The sequence below is a fragment of the Cyanistes caeruleus genome, chromosome 32 (assembly GCF_971803275.1).
Source record: "Cyanistes caeruleus chromosome 32, bCyaCae1.hap1.1, whole genome shotgun sequence".
NCBI classification, from domain to species: Eukaryota; Metazoa; Chordata; class Aves; order Passeriformes; family Paridae; genus Cyanistes; species Cyanistes caeruleus.
The window spans coordinates 1,391,508-1,409,751 of record NC_141733.1 but is presented as its reverse complement, the minus strand read 5'-3'; the positions used below and the strand labels follow the sequence as shown (position 1 = coordinate 1,409,751).

At 67.7% G+C, this 18,244-nt stretch overlaps 2 protein-coding genes across 4 annotated transcripts in view; both read right to left on the bottom strand.

Annotated features, from left to right (window-relative positions):
* The window catches only part of ERBB3 (erb-b2 receptor tyrosine kinase 3), a 36,875-nt gene extending 26,288 nt beyond the window's left edge, over positions 1-10,587 (bottom strand). The window contains exons 1-11 of the mRNA XM_086870390.1: positions 10,471-10,587; positions 6,531-6,682; positions 4,855-5,041; positions 3,200-3,325; positions 2,586-2,651; positions 2,354-2,472; positions 1,398-1,539; positions 1,199-1,312; positions 989-1,109; positions 825-898; positions 322-412 (exon numbers count right to left, since the gene is read on the bottom strand). Of these exons, the coding sequence (XP_086726516.1) occupies positions 322-412; positions 825-898; positions 989-1,109; positions 1,199-1,312; positions 1,398-1,539; positions 2,354-2,472; positions 2,586-2,651; positions 3,200-3,325; positions 4,855-5,041; positions 6,531-6,682; positions 10,471-10,552 (1,274 nt within the window). The 5' untranslated portion in view covers positions 10,553-10,587. The remainder of the gene's footprint in view (positions 1-321; positions 413-824; positions 899-988; positions 1,110-1,198; positions 1,313-1,397; positions 1,540-2,353; positions 2,473-2,585; positions 2,652-3,199; positions 3,326-4,854; positions 5,042-6,530; positions 6,683-10,470) is intronic.
* Positions 10,588-12,055: 1,468 nt separating this feature from the next.
* On the bottom strand, positions 12,056-17,560 carry RPS26 (ribosomal protein S26). Of its 3 annotated transcripts, none has more exons than XM_086870385.1 (4): positions 17,410-17,560; positions 14,077-14,254; positions 12,834-12,964; positions 12,056-12,150 (listed from the first exon to the last, which is right to left on the bottom strand). In XM_086870385.1, exons 1-4 carry the CDS (start codon positions 17,410-17,412, stop codon positions 12,112-12,114), a joined length of 351 nt encoding a protein of 116 aa, XP_086726511.1. In that variant the 5' UTR covers positions 17,413-17,560; the 3' UTR covers positions 12,056-12,111. The 3 variants fall into 3 exon arrangements, with proteins under 3 accessions (XP_086726511.1, XP_086726512.1, XP_086726510.1); XM_086870386.1 differs by having other exon boundaries at positions 12,056-12,147; XM_086870384.1 differs by lacking the exons at positions 12,056-12,150; positions 12,834-12,964 and adding an exon at positions 13,087-13,325.
* Between the last annotated feature and the right edge of the window lie 684 nt (positions 17,561-18,244).

Below are 18,244 nucleotides of genomic sequence, written 5' to 3'. Positions count from 1 at the left end.
CGGGGAATTCAGGGATCGGGAATGCCGGGATTGAGGAAATCGGGGAATTCAGGGATCGGGAATTCAGGGATCGGGAATTCGGGATCGGGAATTCGGGATCGGGAATTCAGGGATCGGGAATTCAGGGATTCAGGGATCGGGAATTCAGGGATTCAGGGATCGGGAATTCAGGGATTCAGGGATCGGGAATTCAGGGATCGGGAATTCAGGGATTCAGGGATCGGGAATTCAGGGATTCAGGGATCGGGAATTCAGGGATCGGGAATTCAGGGACCGGGAATGCCGGGGAAGGGCGCGGGACACGCGGCGGGGGCTCCTCACTTGTACAGGCTCCGTCCCCCGATGGTCTCGAGGTTGGAGAAGACGCTGAAGTTGTGCATGTGCTTGGGCCAGGACTGGATGTTCAGGTACCCTGGGGGGCACCGCGGGCTCAGGGCGGCCCCGGGGGGTCCCGGGGGGTCCCTGGAGTGTCCCGGGGGGTGTCCAGAGGGGTTCCGGGGTGTCCCTAAGGGGTCCCGAGGGGTCCCGGGGGGTCCCGGGGGGGTTCAGGGGGATCCCGGGGGTGTTCCAAGGGGTCCCGGGGGTGTCCCGGGGGTGTCCAGGGGGTGTCCCGGGGATGTCCCGGGGGTGTCCCGGGGGTGTCCAGGGGGTGTCCCGGGGGGTCCCGAGGGGTCCCGGGGGGTCCCGGGGTGTTCCAAGGGGTCCCGGGGGTGTTCCAAGGGGTCCCGGGGGTGTCCCGGGGGTGTCCGGGGGTGTCCCGGGGGTGTCCCGGGGTGTCCCGGGGGTGTCCCGGCGGTCCCAGCACCCCCAGCCCCGCTCCTCACCCGTGATCTCCCGCACGGTCCGGAACACGTTCAGCTTCTCGGGGTCCAGCGCCGAGATGTTGCGCCAGGGGTCCCTGCGGGGCCGGGGCGTTCAGCGGGGCTGGGGCGGGGGGGGCTGCACCCCCCGAAACCCCCCCAGGACCCCCCCAAATCCCGTCCCTCACCCCTCCAGGCCCGTGATGAGGAAGTCGAGGTTGCCCAGGATCTTGGTGCAGTTGATGAAGGTGTCGATGTTGCTCGAGTCCACGGTCTGGTATTTGCTGCCGGCGCCGGTGCCCTCGCAGGCTGAGGGGTACGGCCGCGGGGGGGGTCAGGGGAGGGGTCTGGAAGCCCCCAGACCCCTCTCGGGGACCCCCCCGGGGGAACCCCCGTACCCTTGGGGCACAGCCCCGCGCAGGGCTCGCAGATCTTCAGCCCGTTCTTCTCCACTTCCATCTTGTCGTTGGGGCAGGCGCGCACGCACGAGCTCTGGTCCACCACGAAATTGTCTGGGGGGACACCCCGGGGGTCACCCCCGAGCTCCCCCCGGAGCCCCCTCCCCAAAATGAACCCCCCCCCCGGATCCCGACTCACGGGGGCACTCCCGCACGCAGACCCCCCCGTACTGGTACTTGGTGTCGGGGTTGGGCTCCAGCTGGAACGTCAGCTTGTTGTAGATGAGCGGCTGCGGGCACAGCGGGACGCAGGAGCCGCTGTCGTTGAAGTGACGGCACGCCTGGACAGACGGACGGACACGGGATGGACAGAGGGACATGGGATGGACACAGGGTGGGACACAGGATGGGCACAGAGATGGACACATGGACATGGGATGGGCACAGGGATGGACACAGGGATGGACACAGGGATGGACACAGGGATGGGCACAGCGGGACGCAGGAGCCGCTGTCGTTGAAGCGACGGCACGCCTGGACAGACGGACGGACATGGGATGGACATGGGATGGACAGATGGACATGGGATGGACACAGGGTGGGACACAGGATGGACACAGGGATGGACACAGGGATGGGCACAGGGATAGGCACAGCGGGACGCAGGAGCCGCTGTCGTTGAAGTGACGGCACGCCTGGACAGACAGACGGACATGGGATGGACAGATGGACATGGGATGGACACAGGGTGGGACACAGGATGGGCACAGAGATGGACACATGGACATGGGATGGGCACAGGGATGGACACAGGGATGGGCACAGCGGGACGCAGGAACCGCTGTCGTTGAAGTGACGGCACGCCTGGACAGACGGACAGACATGGGATGGACACATGGACACAGGATGGACAGATGGACACAGGGTGGACACAGGGTGACCCAGGGTGACCCAGGGTGACACAAAGGTGACCCAGGGTGACACAGAATGACCACAGGATGGACACAGGGTGACCCAAGGTGACTCAAAGGTGACCCAGGGTGACCCAGGTGACACAAAGGTGACTCAAAGGTGACCCAGGGTGACCCAGGGTGACCCAGGTGACACAAAGGTGACCCAAGGTGACCCAAAGGTGACCCAGGTGACCCCACGTACGAAGCAGTGTGTCCGGAGGGGGCCGCTGCAGCCCCCCGCGCACTCCTCGTGGCAGCACTCGTTGGGCGCGCGGCCGAAGCAGCGCCCGTTGCACTGCGGGGCGCAGATGGTCTTGGTCACTGTGGGGACACCGGGGGACACCGGGGGGGTCACCGGGGGGGTCACCGGGGGGGTCACCGGGGTCACCGGCCCGCCCCCCGGCCCCCCCACACCGCAGCCCCCCACTACCCACGTTTCTGGCAGTCGTCGGGGCCCGGCCCCCAGCAGTGACCGCCGCAGCTCTCGTGGCACGGGGCACCTGAGGGACAGCGAGGGGTCACCCCGGGGGGACCCCAAAAACACGGGGGGGGAACCCAAAAACACAGGGGACCCCGGGGGGAACCCAAAAACACAGGGGGAACCCCGGGGGGAACCCCAAAGGGAGCTCAAAGGGACCCCAGAGGGATCCCAAACCCAGGGGGACCCCAAAGTGACCCCAACCCCAGAGGTGACCCCAACCCCAGGAGTGACCCCAAACCCGAGGTGCCCCCGCAGTCCCCAAACCTCAGGAGTGACCCCAAACCCAGGGGTGGCCCCAAAGTGACCCCAAACCCAGGGGTGACCACAAAGTGACCCAAACCCCGGGGTGCCCCTGCAGCCCCCCCAAGGCAGGGGTGGCCCCAAAGTGACCCCAAACCCAGGAGTGACCCCAAACCCAGGGGTGGCCCCAAACCCAGGGGTGGCCCCAAACCCCGGGGTGCCCCCGCAGCCCCCCCAGCCCCGGGGTGCCCCCCCAGCCCCCCATCCCCCGCTGTCCCCCCGCTGTCCCCCCGCTGTCCCCGCTGTCCCCGCTGTCCCCGCACGCACAGCCCCGGCCGTTGTCCCTCACGAGGGGCTCCAGCCGCGTGTCCCTCATGATGTCCCTCCACTCCACCGTGTCCACGTGGCACAGCTGAGCGTTCTTCTCGATGTACACCCCCCCCGCCAGGATCTCTGGGGACACGGGGGACAGGGGTGACAGGGACCCCCCTGTGGTGTCCCCAGCCCCCCCTAGTGTCCCCTCAATGTCCCCCAGTGTCCCCCTGTGGTGTCCCCACTCCCCAATGTCCCCCCAGTGTCCCCCAGCCCCCCCCCCAATGTCCCCCCAGTGTCCCCAGTGTCCCCCTCAGAGTCCCCAGTGTCCCCCAGTGTGTCCCCAGTGTCCCCCAGCCCCCCCCAATGTCCCCTCAATGTCCCCCAGTGTCCCCCTGTGGTGTCCCCACTCCCCAATGTCCCCCCAGTGTCCCCCAGCCCCCCCCCCAATGTCCCCCCAGTGTCCCCAGTGTCCCCCTCAGAGTCCCCAGTGTCCCCCAGTGTGTCCCCAGTGTCCCCCCAGCCCCCCCCAGTGTCCCCCCATGTCCCCCCAGCCCACCCAGTATCCCTCCAATATCCCCCAGTGTGTCCCCCGTGTCCCCCCGGTGTGTCCCCAATGTCCCCCAGTGTCCCCCAATGTCCCAATGTCCCCCTGTGGTGTCCCCAGTGTCCCCCTGGTGTGTCCCCAGTGTCCCCATGTCCCCCCCGGTGTGTCCCCCGTGTCCCCCGGTGTGTCCCCAGTGTCCCCCATGGTGCCCCCAATGTCCCCCGGTGTGCCCCCAATGTCCCCCGGTGTGTCCCCAGTGTCCCCATGTCCCCCGCGGTGTGTCCCCAATGTCCCCCGTGGTGTCCCCAGTGTCCCCATGTCCCCCCCGGTGTGTCCCCCGTGTCCCCATGTCCCCCCCGCTGTGTCCCCAATGTCCCCCATGTCCCTCCCGGTGTGCCCCCAGTGTCCCCCATGGTGCCCCCAATGTCCCCCATGGTGCCCCCAGTGTCCCCATGTCCCCCCCGCTGTGTCCCAAATGTCCCCCGGTGTGTCCCCGATGTCCCCCATGTCCCCCATGGTGTCTCCAATGTCCCCCATGGTGCCCCCCGTGTCCCCATGTCCCCCCCGGTGTGTCCCCAATGTCCCCCATGGTGCCCCCAATGTCCCCCATGTCCCCCCCGGTGTGTCCCCAATGTCCCCGGTGTGTCCCCAGTGTCCCCCGGTGTGTCCCCAGTGTCCCCCATGGTGTCCCCAATGTCCCCCATGTCCCCCCCGCTGTGTCCCCAATGTCCCCCATGGTGTCCCCCGTGTCCCCCATGTCCCCCCCGGTGTGTCCCCAGTGTCCCCCGGTGTGTCCCCAATGTCCCTCATGTCCCCCCCGGTGTGTCCCCCATGTCCCCATGTCCCTCCCGTGTGTCCCCCGTGTCCCCATGTCCCCCCCAGTGTGTCCCCCGTGTCCCCCGGTGTGTCCCCATGTCCCCCATGGTGTCCCCATGTCCCCGCGGTGTGTCCCCAATGTCCCCCGGTGTGTCCCCATGTCCCCCATGGTGTCCCCATGTCCCTCCCGTGTGTCCCCAATGTCCCCCGGTGTGTCCCCAATGTCCCCCATGGTGTCCCCATGTCCCCCGCGGTGTGTCCCCCGTGTCCCCCGGTGTGTCCCCATGTCCCCGCGGTGTGTCCCCACCTGTCAGGCGGTTGAGGCCGAGCTGCCGCAGGGCCTGGGTGCTGTTGGGGTTGTAGTTGAGCAGCACGAAGAGCGCGAACCTGTCCTCGTAGAACTGCGTGCCGCGGATCACGCGCAGGTTCCGCAGCGGCAGCGCCGCGAACACGTTCATGGCGATCAGGATGTAGCCGGTCACCTCCCGGATGGTCTGCGGGGGCCCGGGGTCACGGCTGGCCACGGGCTGCTGGCCACGGCACCTACAGACCGGCCACGGCCTCCCCGTGGTGGCCACATGGTCCCCGTGGTGGCCACGGCACCTACAGACCGGCCACGGCCTCCCCGTGGTGGCCATGGCACCTACAGACTGGCCACGGCACCTACAGACTGGCCACAGCACCTACAGACTGGCCACGGCCTCCCCGTGGTGGCCATGGCACCTACAGACCGGCCACGGCACCTACAGACCGGCCACGGCACCTACAGACTGGCCACGGCCTCCCTGTGCTGGCCACGGCACCTACAGACCGGCCACGGCCTCCCCGTGGTGGCCATGGCACCTACAGACCGGCCACGGCACCTACAGACCGGCCACGGCACCTACAGACCGGCCACGGCCTCCCCTTGGTGGCCACGGCACCTACAGACCGGCCACAGCCTCCCCTTGGTGGCCACATGGTCCCCTTGGCGGCCACGGCACCTACAGACCGGCCACAGCCTCCCCGTGGTGGCCACGGCACCTACAGACCGGCCACGGCCTCCCCTTGGTGGCCACGGCACCTACAGACTGGCCACAGCCTCCCCGTGGTGGCCATGGCACCTACAGACCAGCCACGGCCTCCCCTTGGTGGCCACATGTTCCCCATGGTGGCCGTGGCATCTCCTCAACAGCCATGTCCTCCCCTTGGTGGCCACGTGTTCCCCGTGGTGGTCATGGCACCTCCTCCATGGCCATGTCCTCCCTTTGATGTCCCTCTGAGCCACTTGTCCTCTCCAAACTGGCCACATCCTCCCTTTGGTGGCCACAGTCATGGTGGCCGTGGCACCTCCTCCAATGGCCATGTCCTCCCTTTGGTGGCCACCATCCCCATGGTGGCCGTGTCACCCCCAAACCGACCGCGTCCTCCCCTGGGTGACTGCAGCAACGTCCCCCAACATCCCCTGTGTGTTCCCCATCCCCCCCCCGAGGTGGCCACATCCCCCCCGAGGTGGCCACGTCCCCCCTTTGAGGTGGCCACATCCCCCCTTTGAGGTGGCCACATCCCCCCCGAGGTGGCCACATCCCCCCTTTGAGGTGGCCACATCCCCCCTGAGGTGGCCACATCTCCCCCGAGGTGGCCACATCCCCCCCCGAGGTGGCCACATCCCCCCTTTGAGGTGGCCACATCCCCCCCGAGGTGGCCACATCTCCCCCTGAGGTGGCCACATCTCCCCCGAGGTGGCCACATCCCCCCTGAGGTGGCCACATCCCCCCCGAGGTGGCCACATCCCCCCCCGAGGTGGCCACATCCCCCCCGAGGTGGCCACATCCCCCCTTTGAGGTGGCCACATCCCCCCCCGAGGTGGCCACATCCCCCCCGAGGTGGCCACATCCCCCCTTTGAGGTGGCCACGTCCCCCCTTTGAGGTGGCCACATCCCCCCCGAGGTGGCCACATCCCCCCCGAGGTGGCCACGTCCCCCCGAAGCCCCCGGGGGTCACCTGGAGGAAGGAGAGGTCCTGGGTGTGGTCGATGAGGACGATCTCCAGGTTGCCCATGACGATCTCGCAGTTGTTGTACATCTTGTGCAGGGTCTGGTACTGGTGCTGCGCGTCCCCAGTCACGCTCAGCCCGTTCAGCGTCCCCGCGCACACTGCGGGCGGGCCGGTGTCACCGTGGCCACCGTGGCCACTGTGGCCACCACTGCATGGCCACCACTGCATGGCCACCACAGCCACAGCATGGCCACCGTGGCCACCACTGCATGGCCACCACAGCCACAGCATGGCCACTGCGGCCACCACTGCATGGCCACTGCCACCACTGCATGGCTACTGCGGCCACCCCAGCATGGTCATGGCCACCACTGCATGGCCACCACTGCATGGCCACCACAGCCACAGCATGGCCACTGCGGCCACCACTGCATGGCCACTGCCACCACTGCATGGCTACTGCAGCCACCCCAGCATGGTCATGGCCACCACTGCATGGCCACCACGGCCACTGCAGCCACCACTGCATGGCCACTGCCACCCTGGCATGTCCACTGCCACCTCAGCATGGCCACTGCCACCTCAGCATGGCCACTGCAGCCACTGCGGCCACCTTGGCCACTCCCACATGGCCATGGCCACCACTGCATGGCCACCATGGCCACCCCAGCATGGTCACGGCCACCCCACCTTGGCCACTCCCACATGGCCACCATGGCCACCGCAGCCACCTCTGCACAGCCACTGCGGCCACCCCAGCATGGCCACTGTGGCCACCCCAGCATGGTCATGGCCACCCCAGCATGGTCACTGTGGCCACCCCAGCATGGTCATGGCCACCCCAGCATGGTCACTGTGGCCACCCCAGCATGGTCATGGCCACCCCAGCATGGCCACTGTGGCCACCACAGCATGGCCACTGCGGCCACCCCAGCATGGTCATGGCCACCCCAGCATGGCCACTGTGGCCACCCCAGCATGGTCATGGCCACCCCAGCATGGCCACTGTGGCCACCACAGCCACCCCTCCATGGCCACGGCCACCCCAGCCCGGCCACGGTGACCACGCCGATGTCCCCTCCCAGCTGGCCGAGGCCACAACGCTGCGGTGGCCGTGCCACCTCCTCCATGGCCACGTCCTCCCCTCCATGTCCCTCAGTGTCCCCTCCAAACTGGCCATGTCCTGCCTTCAATGTCCCTCGATGTCGCTGTCCCCTCCATGGTGGCCCCTTCACGGTGTCCCTGTCCCCTCCACGCTGTCCTTGTCCCCTCCATGGCATCCTGCCCACGGTGTCCCTGCCCCTCCTTTTTGTCCCCTCATTTCCTGACCCCAGCAGCTCTCCCACACCCCCCTGTCCCCTCTCTGTCCCCTCCTGTCCTCCTCTGTCCCCTCCTGTCCCCTCTCTGTCCCCGCTGTCCCCTCTCTGTCCCCTCTCTGTCCCCTCCTGTCCCCTCTCTCTCCCCCCCTGTCCCCTCCTGTCCCCTCTCTGTCCCCTCTCTGTCCCACTCTGTCCCCCTCTGTCCCCGCTGTCCCCCTCTCTCTCCCCTCCGTCCCCGCTGTCCCCTCTCTGTCCCCCCCTGTCCCCCCCCCCGTCCCCCCCTGTCCCCTCTCTGTCCCCCCTGTCCCCGCTGTCCCCCCCTGTCCCCCCTGTCCCCCCTGTCCCCGCTGTCCCCTCTCTGTCCCCCCTGTCCCCCCTGTCCCCCCTGTCCCCGCTGTCCCCCCCTGTCCCCTCCCTGTCCCCTCCCTGTCCCCCGCTGTCCCCGCTGTCCCCGCTGTCCCCGCTGTCCCCCCGGCGCTCCCGCGGCTCCTCCCGGGCTCCTCCCGTTGCTCCGGGGCCGCTCCCGGAGCGCGGTGCCCGAACCGGCCGGGCGAGCCTTGCGCAAGGCGGGGGCGCCTCGGGCCCGGCCCCCCCTCCCCGCCGCTCCCTCCCGGACTTCGGCCCCGCCGCCGCCCCGGAGCCCCGCGGACACCCGCGGGCGGCGGGGGCGGGGGGTCCGGGCGGGGGCGCGGGGTCCCCCCCGCTGCCGGGGGCGCACAGGGCGCGCTTTGTGCGCGGGGCCCCCTCCCCTGGCACCGCACAAAGCCGCGATTGTGGCGGCCGGGGCTGGGGGGGGGGAGCCGAGCCCCCCAAACCGGGACCCCCGGGGGCACCGAGGGGCGCGGGGCCCCTCCCGTCCCCGGGCCCGGCAGACGTGACTCAGGCCCCGGCGCGGGGGGGGCTCAAAGGCGGCTTTGTCCGGGCCGGGACCCCTCCGGGGGCGGCGGCGGAGCTCGGGGCCCCCCCGGCCCGGCCCGGGCCAGCTGAGCACGGACCGGGCTATAAAAAGGTCCCAGCTGCGACGGCAGCGGCCCCAGCCCCCCGCCCCGGCCACGGGGGGGGTCCGGAACGGGGGGTGCTGCGACCCCCGCGAGACCCCGGGGGGGTCCCCAAAGGTGTTGGGGGGCAGCATCCAGCCCCTCCCTCCGGCTCCCCGGAGCCTCGAGCGTGTCGGGGCAGCGCCGCTGAATCATCCCCGGCGGCTCCGAGGGTCCCACGGCGGGATTGGGGGGCGGAACCCCGGCTGCACCTGCCCGCAGCAGGGGGGGGCTGGGGGGCGATGCCGGGACCCCTCCCCTCCCCAAAACAGCCCCCGGGCGCCGCGGCGGCGGCGGGACCGGCTCTTATCAGCGCGGGGCCCCGCCGGCAGCTCCGGCACGTCCCCGCTATCAGCCGCGTGCCACCGCGGCCCCCGCCGCCAGGAATAGCACCGGGACACCGGGGGGACACCGGGGGGACAGCGGGGGGACACCGGGAGGGGCTCGGAGCGACCTCCTGCCCTCGGCGGCGGCACAAAGGGGGCTCTGTGAGCCGGGCCCCGGCCCCGAACAAAGGGGGCTCTCAGAGACGGGGCTTTGGGGGGTGCAGAGCTGGGGCCGCTCCCCTCGGTGTCCCCGGGGTGTCCCCGGGGTGTCCCCGGGGTGTCCCCGAGCCCCCCGAGGGGTCCCCGAGCCCGGCACCGCTCCCTCTCTCGCCGTGGGACCCGGAGCCCGGGGTGGCACCCGAGGCGTCGCCGGTGGCACATGGGGCACCGGACACATCGAGGGGTCCCCCGGTGTGCCCCCCGACCCCCGGGCACCCCCGGAGTTTCGGGGTGACGCCGGCCCCACCTGCGCGTCCAGCCCTCGGTGTTTTTCCTTTGGGGATTGGAAAACAACTCCGGGGCGGCCGCGGCCCTTCCGGGGTGCCCGGGGTGCGGCGGCGCCGCGCGGGCCCCGCCGGGGCCCCTCCGGGGGTCCCCCCTGAAGGATCCCCCCCGTCCCCCCCGGGGGTCGCGCCCGGAGCCCAAAGGAATCGCCCGGACCCGGCCCCGCCGCCTAAAATTAGCCCGGGCAGCTGCGGGGCCGCAGGTGCCGAGCGCGGGAGGCGGCACCGGGAGCGGCACCGAGCCCCGGCACCGACCCACCGGGACCGAGCCCCGGAAAGGCACCGAGAACCGGGACCGACCCACCGGGACCGAGCCCCGGCACCGAGCCCCGGCACCGACCCACCGGGACCGAGCCCCGGGACCGAGCCCCGGAAAGGCACCGAGAACCGGCACCGACCCACCGGGAAGGGGCACCGAGCCCCGGGAGGGGGCACCGAGAACCGGGACCGAGCCCCGGGACCGATTCCGGGAGAAGGCACCGAGCCCCGGCCCCGCCGGAGCCGCAGTCCCGGGGGGGTTTCAGTGCCGGTCCCGGTGCCCCCGGAGCCGAGCGGTGCCCCCGGGACGCCCCCGCGGGATTTGCCGGGATTGGATCGGGGTCCGGTACCGGCGGAATCGGGACCCCCGGGACCCCCGAGCGCTCCCACTCCCGCCGCCCGTCCCGGACCCCGAGCGCTCCGGTGTTTCCCCGTTTGCCGATCCCGCGGCGCAGCCCCGGTTCCCCCGAGCGGTGCCGGTGCCGGTCCGGTCCGGTTCTCACCTGCCTGCCCGGAGCCGGGCGCGGGGAGCAGCAGCGGCAGCAGCAGCAGCAGCGCCCGGGGCCGCTCCCGGTGCGGCTCCATGGCGGGGCCCCGGTAGCGGCGGAGCGAGCCCGGGAATGCACCTGGCGCGGGGCCGCGGGCCGGGCGGGGCCGGGCCGGGCCGGGCCGGGCGGGGCCGGGCCGGGGAGCGCGGGGGGAGCTCGGGGGGAGCGGCCGCTTCCCTCCCGCCCCGCCCCGGGACCCGCCCGCCGCGCCCGGGGCGGCGGCACCGGGACCGCCCGGGCCGGGCACGGCCGGGACCAGCCCCGGGCGGCGACTCCGGCCCGCTCCGAACCCCCCCGGCCCGCTCAGGTGAAACTTCCCCCGTTCCGCTCCGAACCCCCCCGTTCCGCTCCGAACCCCCCCGGCCCGTTCAGGTGAAACTTCCCCCGGTCCGCTCCGAACCGCCCCCGTTCCGGTCCGAACCGCCCCCGTTCCGCTCCGAACCTCTCCCGGTCCGGCCCGCTCCGAATCCCCCTGGGCCCGCTCAGGTGAAATCGCCCCCGTTCCGGTCCGAACCCCCCCGGCCCGCTCAGGTGAAACCACCCCCGTTCCGGTCCGAACCGCCCCCGGCCCGCTCCGAACCCCCCCGGCCCGGGCCGCTCCGAACCCCCCTGGGCCCGTTCAGGTGAAACCACCCCGTTCCGGTCCGAACCCCCCCGGCCCGTTCAGGTGAAACCGCTCCCGGCCCGGGCCCGCTCCGAACCCCCCCGGTCCGCTCCGAACCCCCCCCGGTCCGCTCCGAACCCCCCCGGCCCGCTCAGGTGAAACCGCTCCCGGCCCGGGCCCGCTCCGAACCGCCCCCGTTCCGCTCCGAACCCCCCAGCTCGGTCCGAACTCCCCCCGGGCCGCGATCCCGGCCCGCTCCGAACCTCCCTGGGCCCGCTCAGGTGAAACTTCCCCCGTTCCGGTCCGAACCCCCCAGTTCAGTCCGCTCCGAACCGCCCCCGTTCCGCTCCGAACCCCCCGGCCCGTTCAGGTGAAACCGCCCCCGTTCCGCTCCGAACCCCCCCGGGCCGCTCCGAACCCCCCCAGCTCGGTCCGAACCCCCCCGGTCCCGTTCGGGTGAAGCCCCCCGAGCCCCCGGTGCCCCCCCCCAGAACCGGGTGGGGGTTGGGAGCCACCGAGGCCCCCCGGGACCCCCCAGCTGCGGCTCCCGGGGTGAGACCCCTCCCCAGCCCCGAGCCGGGGGGCTCCGACCCCATCCCGCCCCCCGGCTCGGGGCAGCTCCTGGCCCTGGGGGGGTTTGGGGACCCCCGAGCTCCCCGCGGGGTTCAGGGGAGGGGTCCGGGGCCCCCCCCAGGGGTCAGAGCCCCCCAGGCCCCCACTGGGGGACCCCAGAGCCCCTCCCCAATTCCCAAATCCCCCCAAAACCCACAAGAGTAGGACCGGAGCACCCCAAATTCCCCCAGAACACGGAGCCCAGCTTGGAGCAGCCCCCTCCTCAAGATACGGGGTGACCCCCGCCCCCCCCATACCGAGGGGGCTGAGACCCCCTCAGGACCCCCCCCCAAATTCCCAAATCCCCCAAAAGACGGAGCCGGCTCAGGTCAGATCCTTTATTGACTGCACGGGGGGTCCCGGGCCGGGCCGGGGTCTCCTCACATGGGCTTGGGGGGGGGCCGGGGGGCTGCTCCCTGCTGAGAGAACACAAAGTTAGGGGGGGAAAAGACCCCCGGGACCCACCCCAGGATCTTCCAGAACCCCCCAGAACCGTGTGGGACCCCTTTGGGACTCTCCCTAGGGACCCCCAGAACCCCCCAGGAACCCCCAGACCCCGCCCCAGAGACCCCCAAGACCCCTTGAGACCTCCCAGGACCCCTTTCAAACACCCCTGGGACCCCCTAAACCCCCCTGGGACCCCCCCCAGACCCCTCCCAAACACCCCTGGGACCCCCCAAACCCCTTGGGGACCCCCCCAGACCCACAGTGGGGACCAAAGCGGGGCAGGGGGGGGCTGCGATCCCTGCAGGAACCTTCCAGCATCCCCCCAAAACCCCCTGAAGACCCCCCCAGGAACCCCAAAACAACCCTGGGACCCCCCCAGGAAGCCCAAAACACCCCTGGGACCCCCCCAGACCCCTTGGGGACCCCCCCAGGAACCCCAAAACACCCCCGGGACGCCCCCAGACCCACAGTGGGGACCGAAGCGGGGCGGGGGGGGCTGCGATCCCTGCAGGAACCTTCCAGCACCCCCCCAAAACCCCCTGAAGACCCCCCCAGGAACCCCAAAACACCCATGGGACCCCCCCAGGAACCCCAAAACACCCCCGGGACGCCTCCAGAGCCCCCCGGGACCCCCCCGGGACCCCCCCAGACTCACGGCGGGGCGGAAGCGGGGCGGGGGGGTCCTGTCCTTGCGAGCCTCCCGCGAGCGGTTCCGCACAACCTTGCTGTGGATGGCGCAGCTGACGCAGTAATGCAGCTTCACGTACAGCTTGGGCAGCACGTAGGCTGCAGGAAACGGGGATCAGGGACCCCAAAAACACACCCGGGGACCCCAAAAACCCCAAAAACAACCCCAGAAACCCCAAAAACACCCCCCAGAAACCCCAAAACACCCCCAAAACCCCCAGGGCAGTAATGCAGCTTCACGTACAGCTTGGGCAGCATGTAGGCTGCGGGAAACGGGGGTCAGGGACCCCAAAAACACACCCGGGGACCCCAAAAACACCCCCGAGGACCCCAAAAACACACCCGGGGACCCCAGAAACCCCTAAAACAACCCCAGAAACCCCAAAAACACCCCCAGGGACCCCAAAAACCCCCCCAGGGCAGTAATGCAGCTTCACGTACAGCTTGGGCAGCACGTAGGCTGCGGGAAACGGGGGTCAGGGACCCCAAAAACACACCCGGGGACCCCAAAAACCACCAAGGCTATTGTGGGGGTGACAAGGTGAGCAGGATCAGATCTTTCGGGGGTCAAAAGGGGCTATTTTGGGGCTAAAAGTGGCTATTTTGGGGGTACAACGGGGCTATTTTGGGGGTACAACGGGGCTATTTTGGGGGTACAACGGGGCTATTTTGGGGGAATAACTGGCATATTTTGGGGTTAAAAGTGGCTATTTTGGGGGTACAACGGGGCTATTTTGGGGGTACAACAGGGCTATTTTGGGGGGATAACGGGGCTATTTTGGGGGAATAACTGGCATATTTTGGGGTTAAAAGTGGCTATTTTGGGGGGATAATGGGGCTATTTTGGGGGTACCACAGGGCTATTTTGGGGGGATAATGGGGCTATTTTGGGGGAATAACTGGCATATTTTGGGGTTAAAAGTGGCTATTTTGGGGGGATAATGGGGCTATTTTGGGGGTACCACAGGGCTATTTTGGGGGGATAATGGGGCTATTTTGGGGGAATGACTGGCATCTTTTGGGGTTAAAAGTGGCTATTTTGGGGGTGCAACAGGGCCATTTTGAAAAGCACAGAACCCGTTTTCAGGGGAAAAGCCAAGGTGGGATATTTGGGGCGACAAATTGACCCTTTGTGGGCTGACACCGAGCACCAAGAGGGGGTTTTGGGGTCGGGGTTTTAGGGGACACCCCCCCCCTGACTCGAGGCTCACAATCGAAGACGCTGGCCTCGGAGATGTCCCTGACGGCGGCGGCCTCCACGATGTTCCTGATGACGAATTTCTTGATGGCCTTGTCCTTGGGCACGCAGCGGGCGCAGTTGGTGCAGCGGATGGGCTGCACGTGCCCGCGGCCCTTCTTGGCTCGCCCGTTGTTCCTCCTCTTCTTCGTCTGAGCGGGGAGAGGAGAGGGCTCAGCAGTGGAGATGCCCCCCCAAAAAAAACCCCTGGAGAACCCCCAGGTGTATCCCCTTTAAAGCCATCCCCAGTCCCCCAAAAAACCCTGGAGAACCCCCAGGTTTATCCCCTATAAAGCCATCCCCAGTCCCCCAAAAAAATCCCAGAGACCTCCCCAGATCATCCCCTTTAAAGCTGCTTCTAACCCCAAAAAAAACCCCTGGAGAACCCTCAGATCATCCCCCTTAAAGCTGCTCCAAATCCAATAAAAACCCTGGAGAACCCCCAGGTTTATCCCCTTTAAAGCTGCTTCTAACCCCCATAAAAACCCTGGAGAACCCCCAGGTTTATCCCCTTTAAAGCCATCCCCAGTCCCCCAAAAAACCCTGGAGACCCCCCCCCAGATCATTCCAAATCCAATAAAAACCCTGGAGAACCCCCAGGTTTATCCCCTTTAAAGCTGCTTCTAACCCCAAAAAATCCCTGAAGACCCCCCCAGATCATTCCCTTTAAAGCTGCTCCCAATCCAATAAAAACCCTGGAGAACCCCCAGGTTTATCCCCTTTAAAGCTGCTTCTAACCCCCATAAAAACCCCGGGATCATCCCCCTTAAAACCAGCCCCCAAAAAAACCCAGAGACCCCCCAGATCATTCCCTTTAAAGCCATCCCCAGTCCCCCAAAAAAACCCCAGAGACCCCCCCAGATCATCCCCTTTAAAGCTACTTCTAACCCCAAAAAAACCCCTGGAGAACCCTCAGATAATCCCCCTTAAAGCTGCTCCAAATCCAATAAAAACCCTGGAGAACCCCCAGGTTTATCCCCTTTAAAGCCATCCCCAGTCCCCCAAAAAAACCCCAGAGACCTCCCCAGATCATCCCCTTTAAAGCTGCTTCTAACCCCAAAAAAAACCCTGAAGACCCCCCCCAGATCATTCCCTTTAAAGCTGCTCCAAATCCAATAAAAACCCTGGAGAACCCCCAGGTTTATCCCCTTTAAAGCTGCTTCTAACCCCCATAAAAACCCCGGGATCATCCCCCTTAAAACCAGCCCCAGCCCCCCCAAAAAAACCCAGAGACCCCCCCAGATCATTCCCTTTAAAGCTGCTCCAAATCCAATAAAAACCCTGGAGAACCCCCAGGTTTATCCCCTTTAAAGCTGCTTCTAACCCCAAAAAATACCCTGAAGACCCCCCCCAGATCATTCCCTTTAAAGCTGCTCCAAATCCAATAAAAACCCTGGAGAACCCCCAGGTTTATCCCCTTTAAAGCCATCCCCAGCCCCCAAAAAAACCCCAGAGACCCCCCCAGATCATCCCCCTTAAAGCTGCTCCCAATCCAATAAAAACCCTGGAGATCCCCCCTTTAGAGCCGCCCCCAGCCCCCCAAAAAAACCCCAGAGACCCCGGGGATCCCCCATTCAGAGCTGCCCCCATCCCCATAAAAATAACCCTGGAGACCCCCCCTGGATCATCCCCTTAAATCTGCCCCCAGCCCCATAAAAATAACCCCGGAGACCCCCCCAGATCATTCCCTTTAGAGCCGCCCCCAGCCCCCCAAAAAAACCCCAGAGACCCCCGGGATCCCCCATTCAGAGCTGCCCCCAGCCCCATAAAAACCCCGGAGCTCCCAAGGGTCCCATCCACGACCCCTTGGCCCCATAAAGGTTTTGGGGTGTCCCTGTACCCATCCCCAGCCCCATAAAGGTTTTGGGGTGTCCCTGTACGCCCTCCCCAGCCCCATAAAGGTTTTGGGGTGTCCCTGTACCCCCTCCCCAGCCCCATAAAGGTTTTGGGGTGTCCCTGTACGCCCTCCCCAGCCCCATAAAGGTTTTGGGGTGTCCCTGTACCCATCCCCAGCCCCATAAAGGTTTTGGGGTGTCCCTGTACCCATCCCCAGCCCCATAAAGGTTTTGGGGTGTCCCTGTACCCCCTCTCCAGCCCCATAAAGGTTTTGGGGTGTCCTTGTACCCCCCCTCCCCATCCCCATAAAGGTTTTGGGGTGTCCCTGTACCCCTCCCCAGCCCCATAAAGGTTTTGGGGTGTCCCTGTACCCCCTCCCCAGCCCCATAAAGGTTTTGGGGTGTCCCTGTACCCATCCCCAGCCCCATAAAGGTTTTGGGGTGTCCCTGTACCCCCTCCCCAGCCCCATAAAGGTTTTGGGGTGTCCCTGTACCCCCCCCCCCAGCCCCATAAAGGTTTTGGGGTGTCCCTGTACCCATCCCCAGCCCCATAAAGGTTTTGGGGTGTCCCTGTACCCATCCCCAGCCTCATAAAGGTTTTGGGGTGTCCCTGTACCCCCTCCCCAGCCCCATAAAGGTTTTGGGGTGTCCCTGTACCCATCCCCAGCCCCATAAAGGTTTTGGGGTGTCCCTGTACCCCCTCCCCAGCCCCATAAAGATTTTGGGGTGTCCCTGTACCCGCTCCCCAGCCCCATAAAGGTTTTGGGGTGTCCTTGTACCCCCCCTCCCCATCCCCATAAAGGTTTTGGGGTGTCCCTCCGCCCCACAGAGACCCCCATCCGCCCGCAGAGTCACCCCAAAATCATCTCCTGCCCCACACCACCGCCTTTATGGCCCCCCTTAAACCCCAAAAGCCCCCCCTCAGCACCCCCTGCTCTCTCCGAGCGCCCCCAAACCCCCCTGGAAACCCCAAATCCCCTCCCGAGGCTCCCAGGGCCCCCCCAAACCCCCCCTGGAGACCCCCCGAGGCTCCCAGGGCCCCCCCAAAAGCCCCCCCTCAGCACCCCCTACCCCACAGGGGCCCCACGTTCCTCTCTGAGCGCCCCCAAACCCCCCCTCAGCACCCCCAAACCCCCCTGGAGACCCCAAATCCCCTCCCGAGGCTCCCAGGGGCCCCCAAACCCTCCCTCAGCGCCCCCAAACCCCCCCTGGAGACCCCAAATCCCCTCCCGAGGCTCCCAGGGCCCCCCCAAACCCCCCCTCAGCGCCCCCTGCTCTCTCTGAGCCCCCCCAAACCCCTGGCGGCCCCTCCCACGCCCCGGCCGCCACTCCCGCACCGCTCCGAAGGGCCGCTCTCAGCACCCCCCGCCCCACACGGGCCCCACATCCCATCCCGAGCCCCCTCGGTCCCCTCCGAGCGCCGCTGGGGCCCCGCCGAGCCCCCCGGGCCCTCCCGGCCACGCCGCGCTCACCATGGCGGCTCTGAGGGAGAACCGGAAGAGGACTCAGCACGGCTCCTCCGCTCCTATATCCCTCCGCTCCCTCCGCGCCGAAGCGCCGCCGCAGCCGCTCCGTTCCCCGCGGGGACACCCGAGGAGGCCTCGCCGCGGCTCCGCCGGAGGCACCGGGGCGGGCGGGGTGGGCTGCGGGCGGCGGGGGTCGGGGGGGAATTAACGGGAGTGGGGATGGGGTAGGGACTATTTTTTTTGCGGTGGGCGGAGGGATTCTCCCACTCCCGCGCACTGCGCCTGACGTCACCCGCAAGACGCGCGCGGCGCGAGGGCTGCTGGGAAATGGAGTCCGGAAAGGGGGGAGTTTCCCCCCCAAACCCGGGGGTCCCCAATGTCCTCTGTCCCCTCTTGGGGGTCACCAGTGTCCCCCCCCCTCATCCCTGCGTGTCCCCAGTGTCCTCTGTCCCTTCCCGGGTGTCCCCAGTGCCGTTTGTGTCCCCCCAGTGTCCGGTGTCGCCCCCAAAACCCCTAAAGGAGACCCCAATGTCCTTTGTCCCCCATTTCTGGGTGTCCCCAATGTCCTTTGTCACCTCCTGGGGGTCCTCAGTGTCCCCCCTCCCCATTTCTGGGTGTCCCCAATGTCCCCTGTCCCATCCTGGATGTCCCTAACATCCCTTGTCCCCATTTCTGGGTGTCCCCAATGTCCCCTGCCAAGTGTCCCCAATGTCCTCTGTCCCCATTGTCCCCAGTGTCCCCTCCAGGATGTCCCCAATGTCCCCGTTGTCCCGTCCCAGGTGTCCCCATTGTCCCCAACATCCCCTGTCCCCATTTCTGGGTGTCCCCAGTCCCCTCCCAG

What these genes read in the sequence shown, in the direction of transcription:
- RPS26 (XM_086870384.1), bottom strand. An exon ending in CGAGGCCAGCGTCTTCGATT is followed by an intron (nt 13,326 to 14,076) that starts GTGAGCCTCGAG and finishes CGTTTCCCGCAG; the next exon opens with CCTACGTGCTGCCCAAGCTG.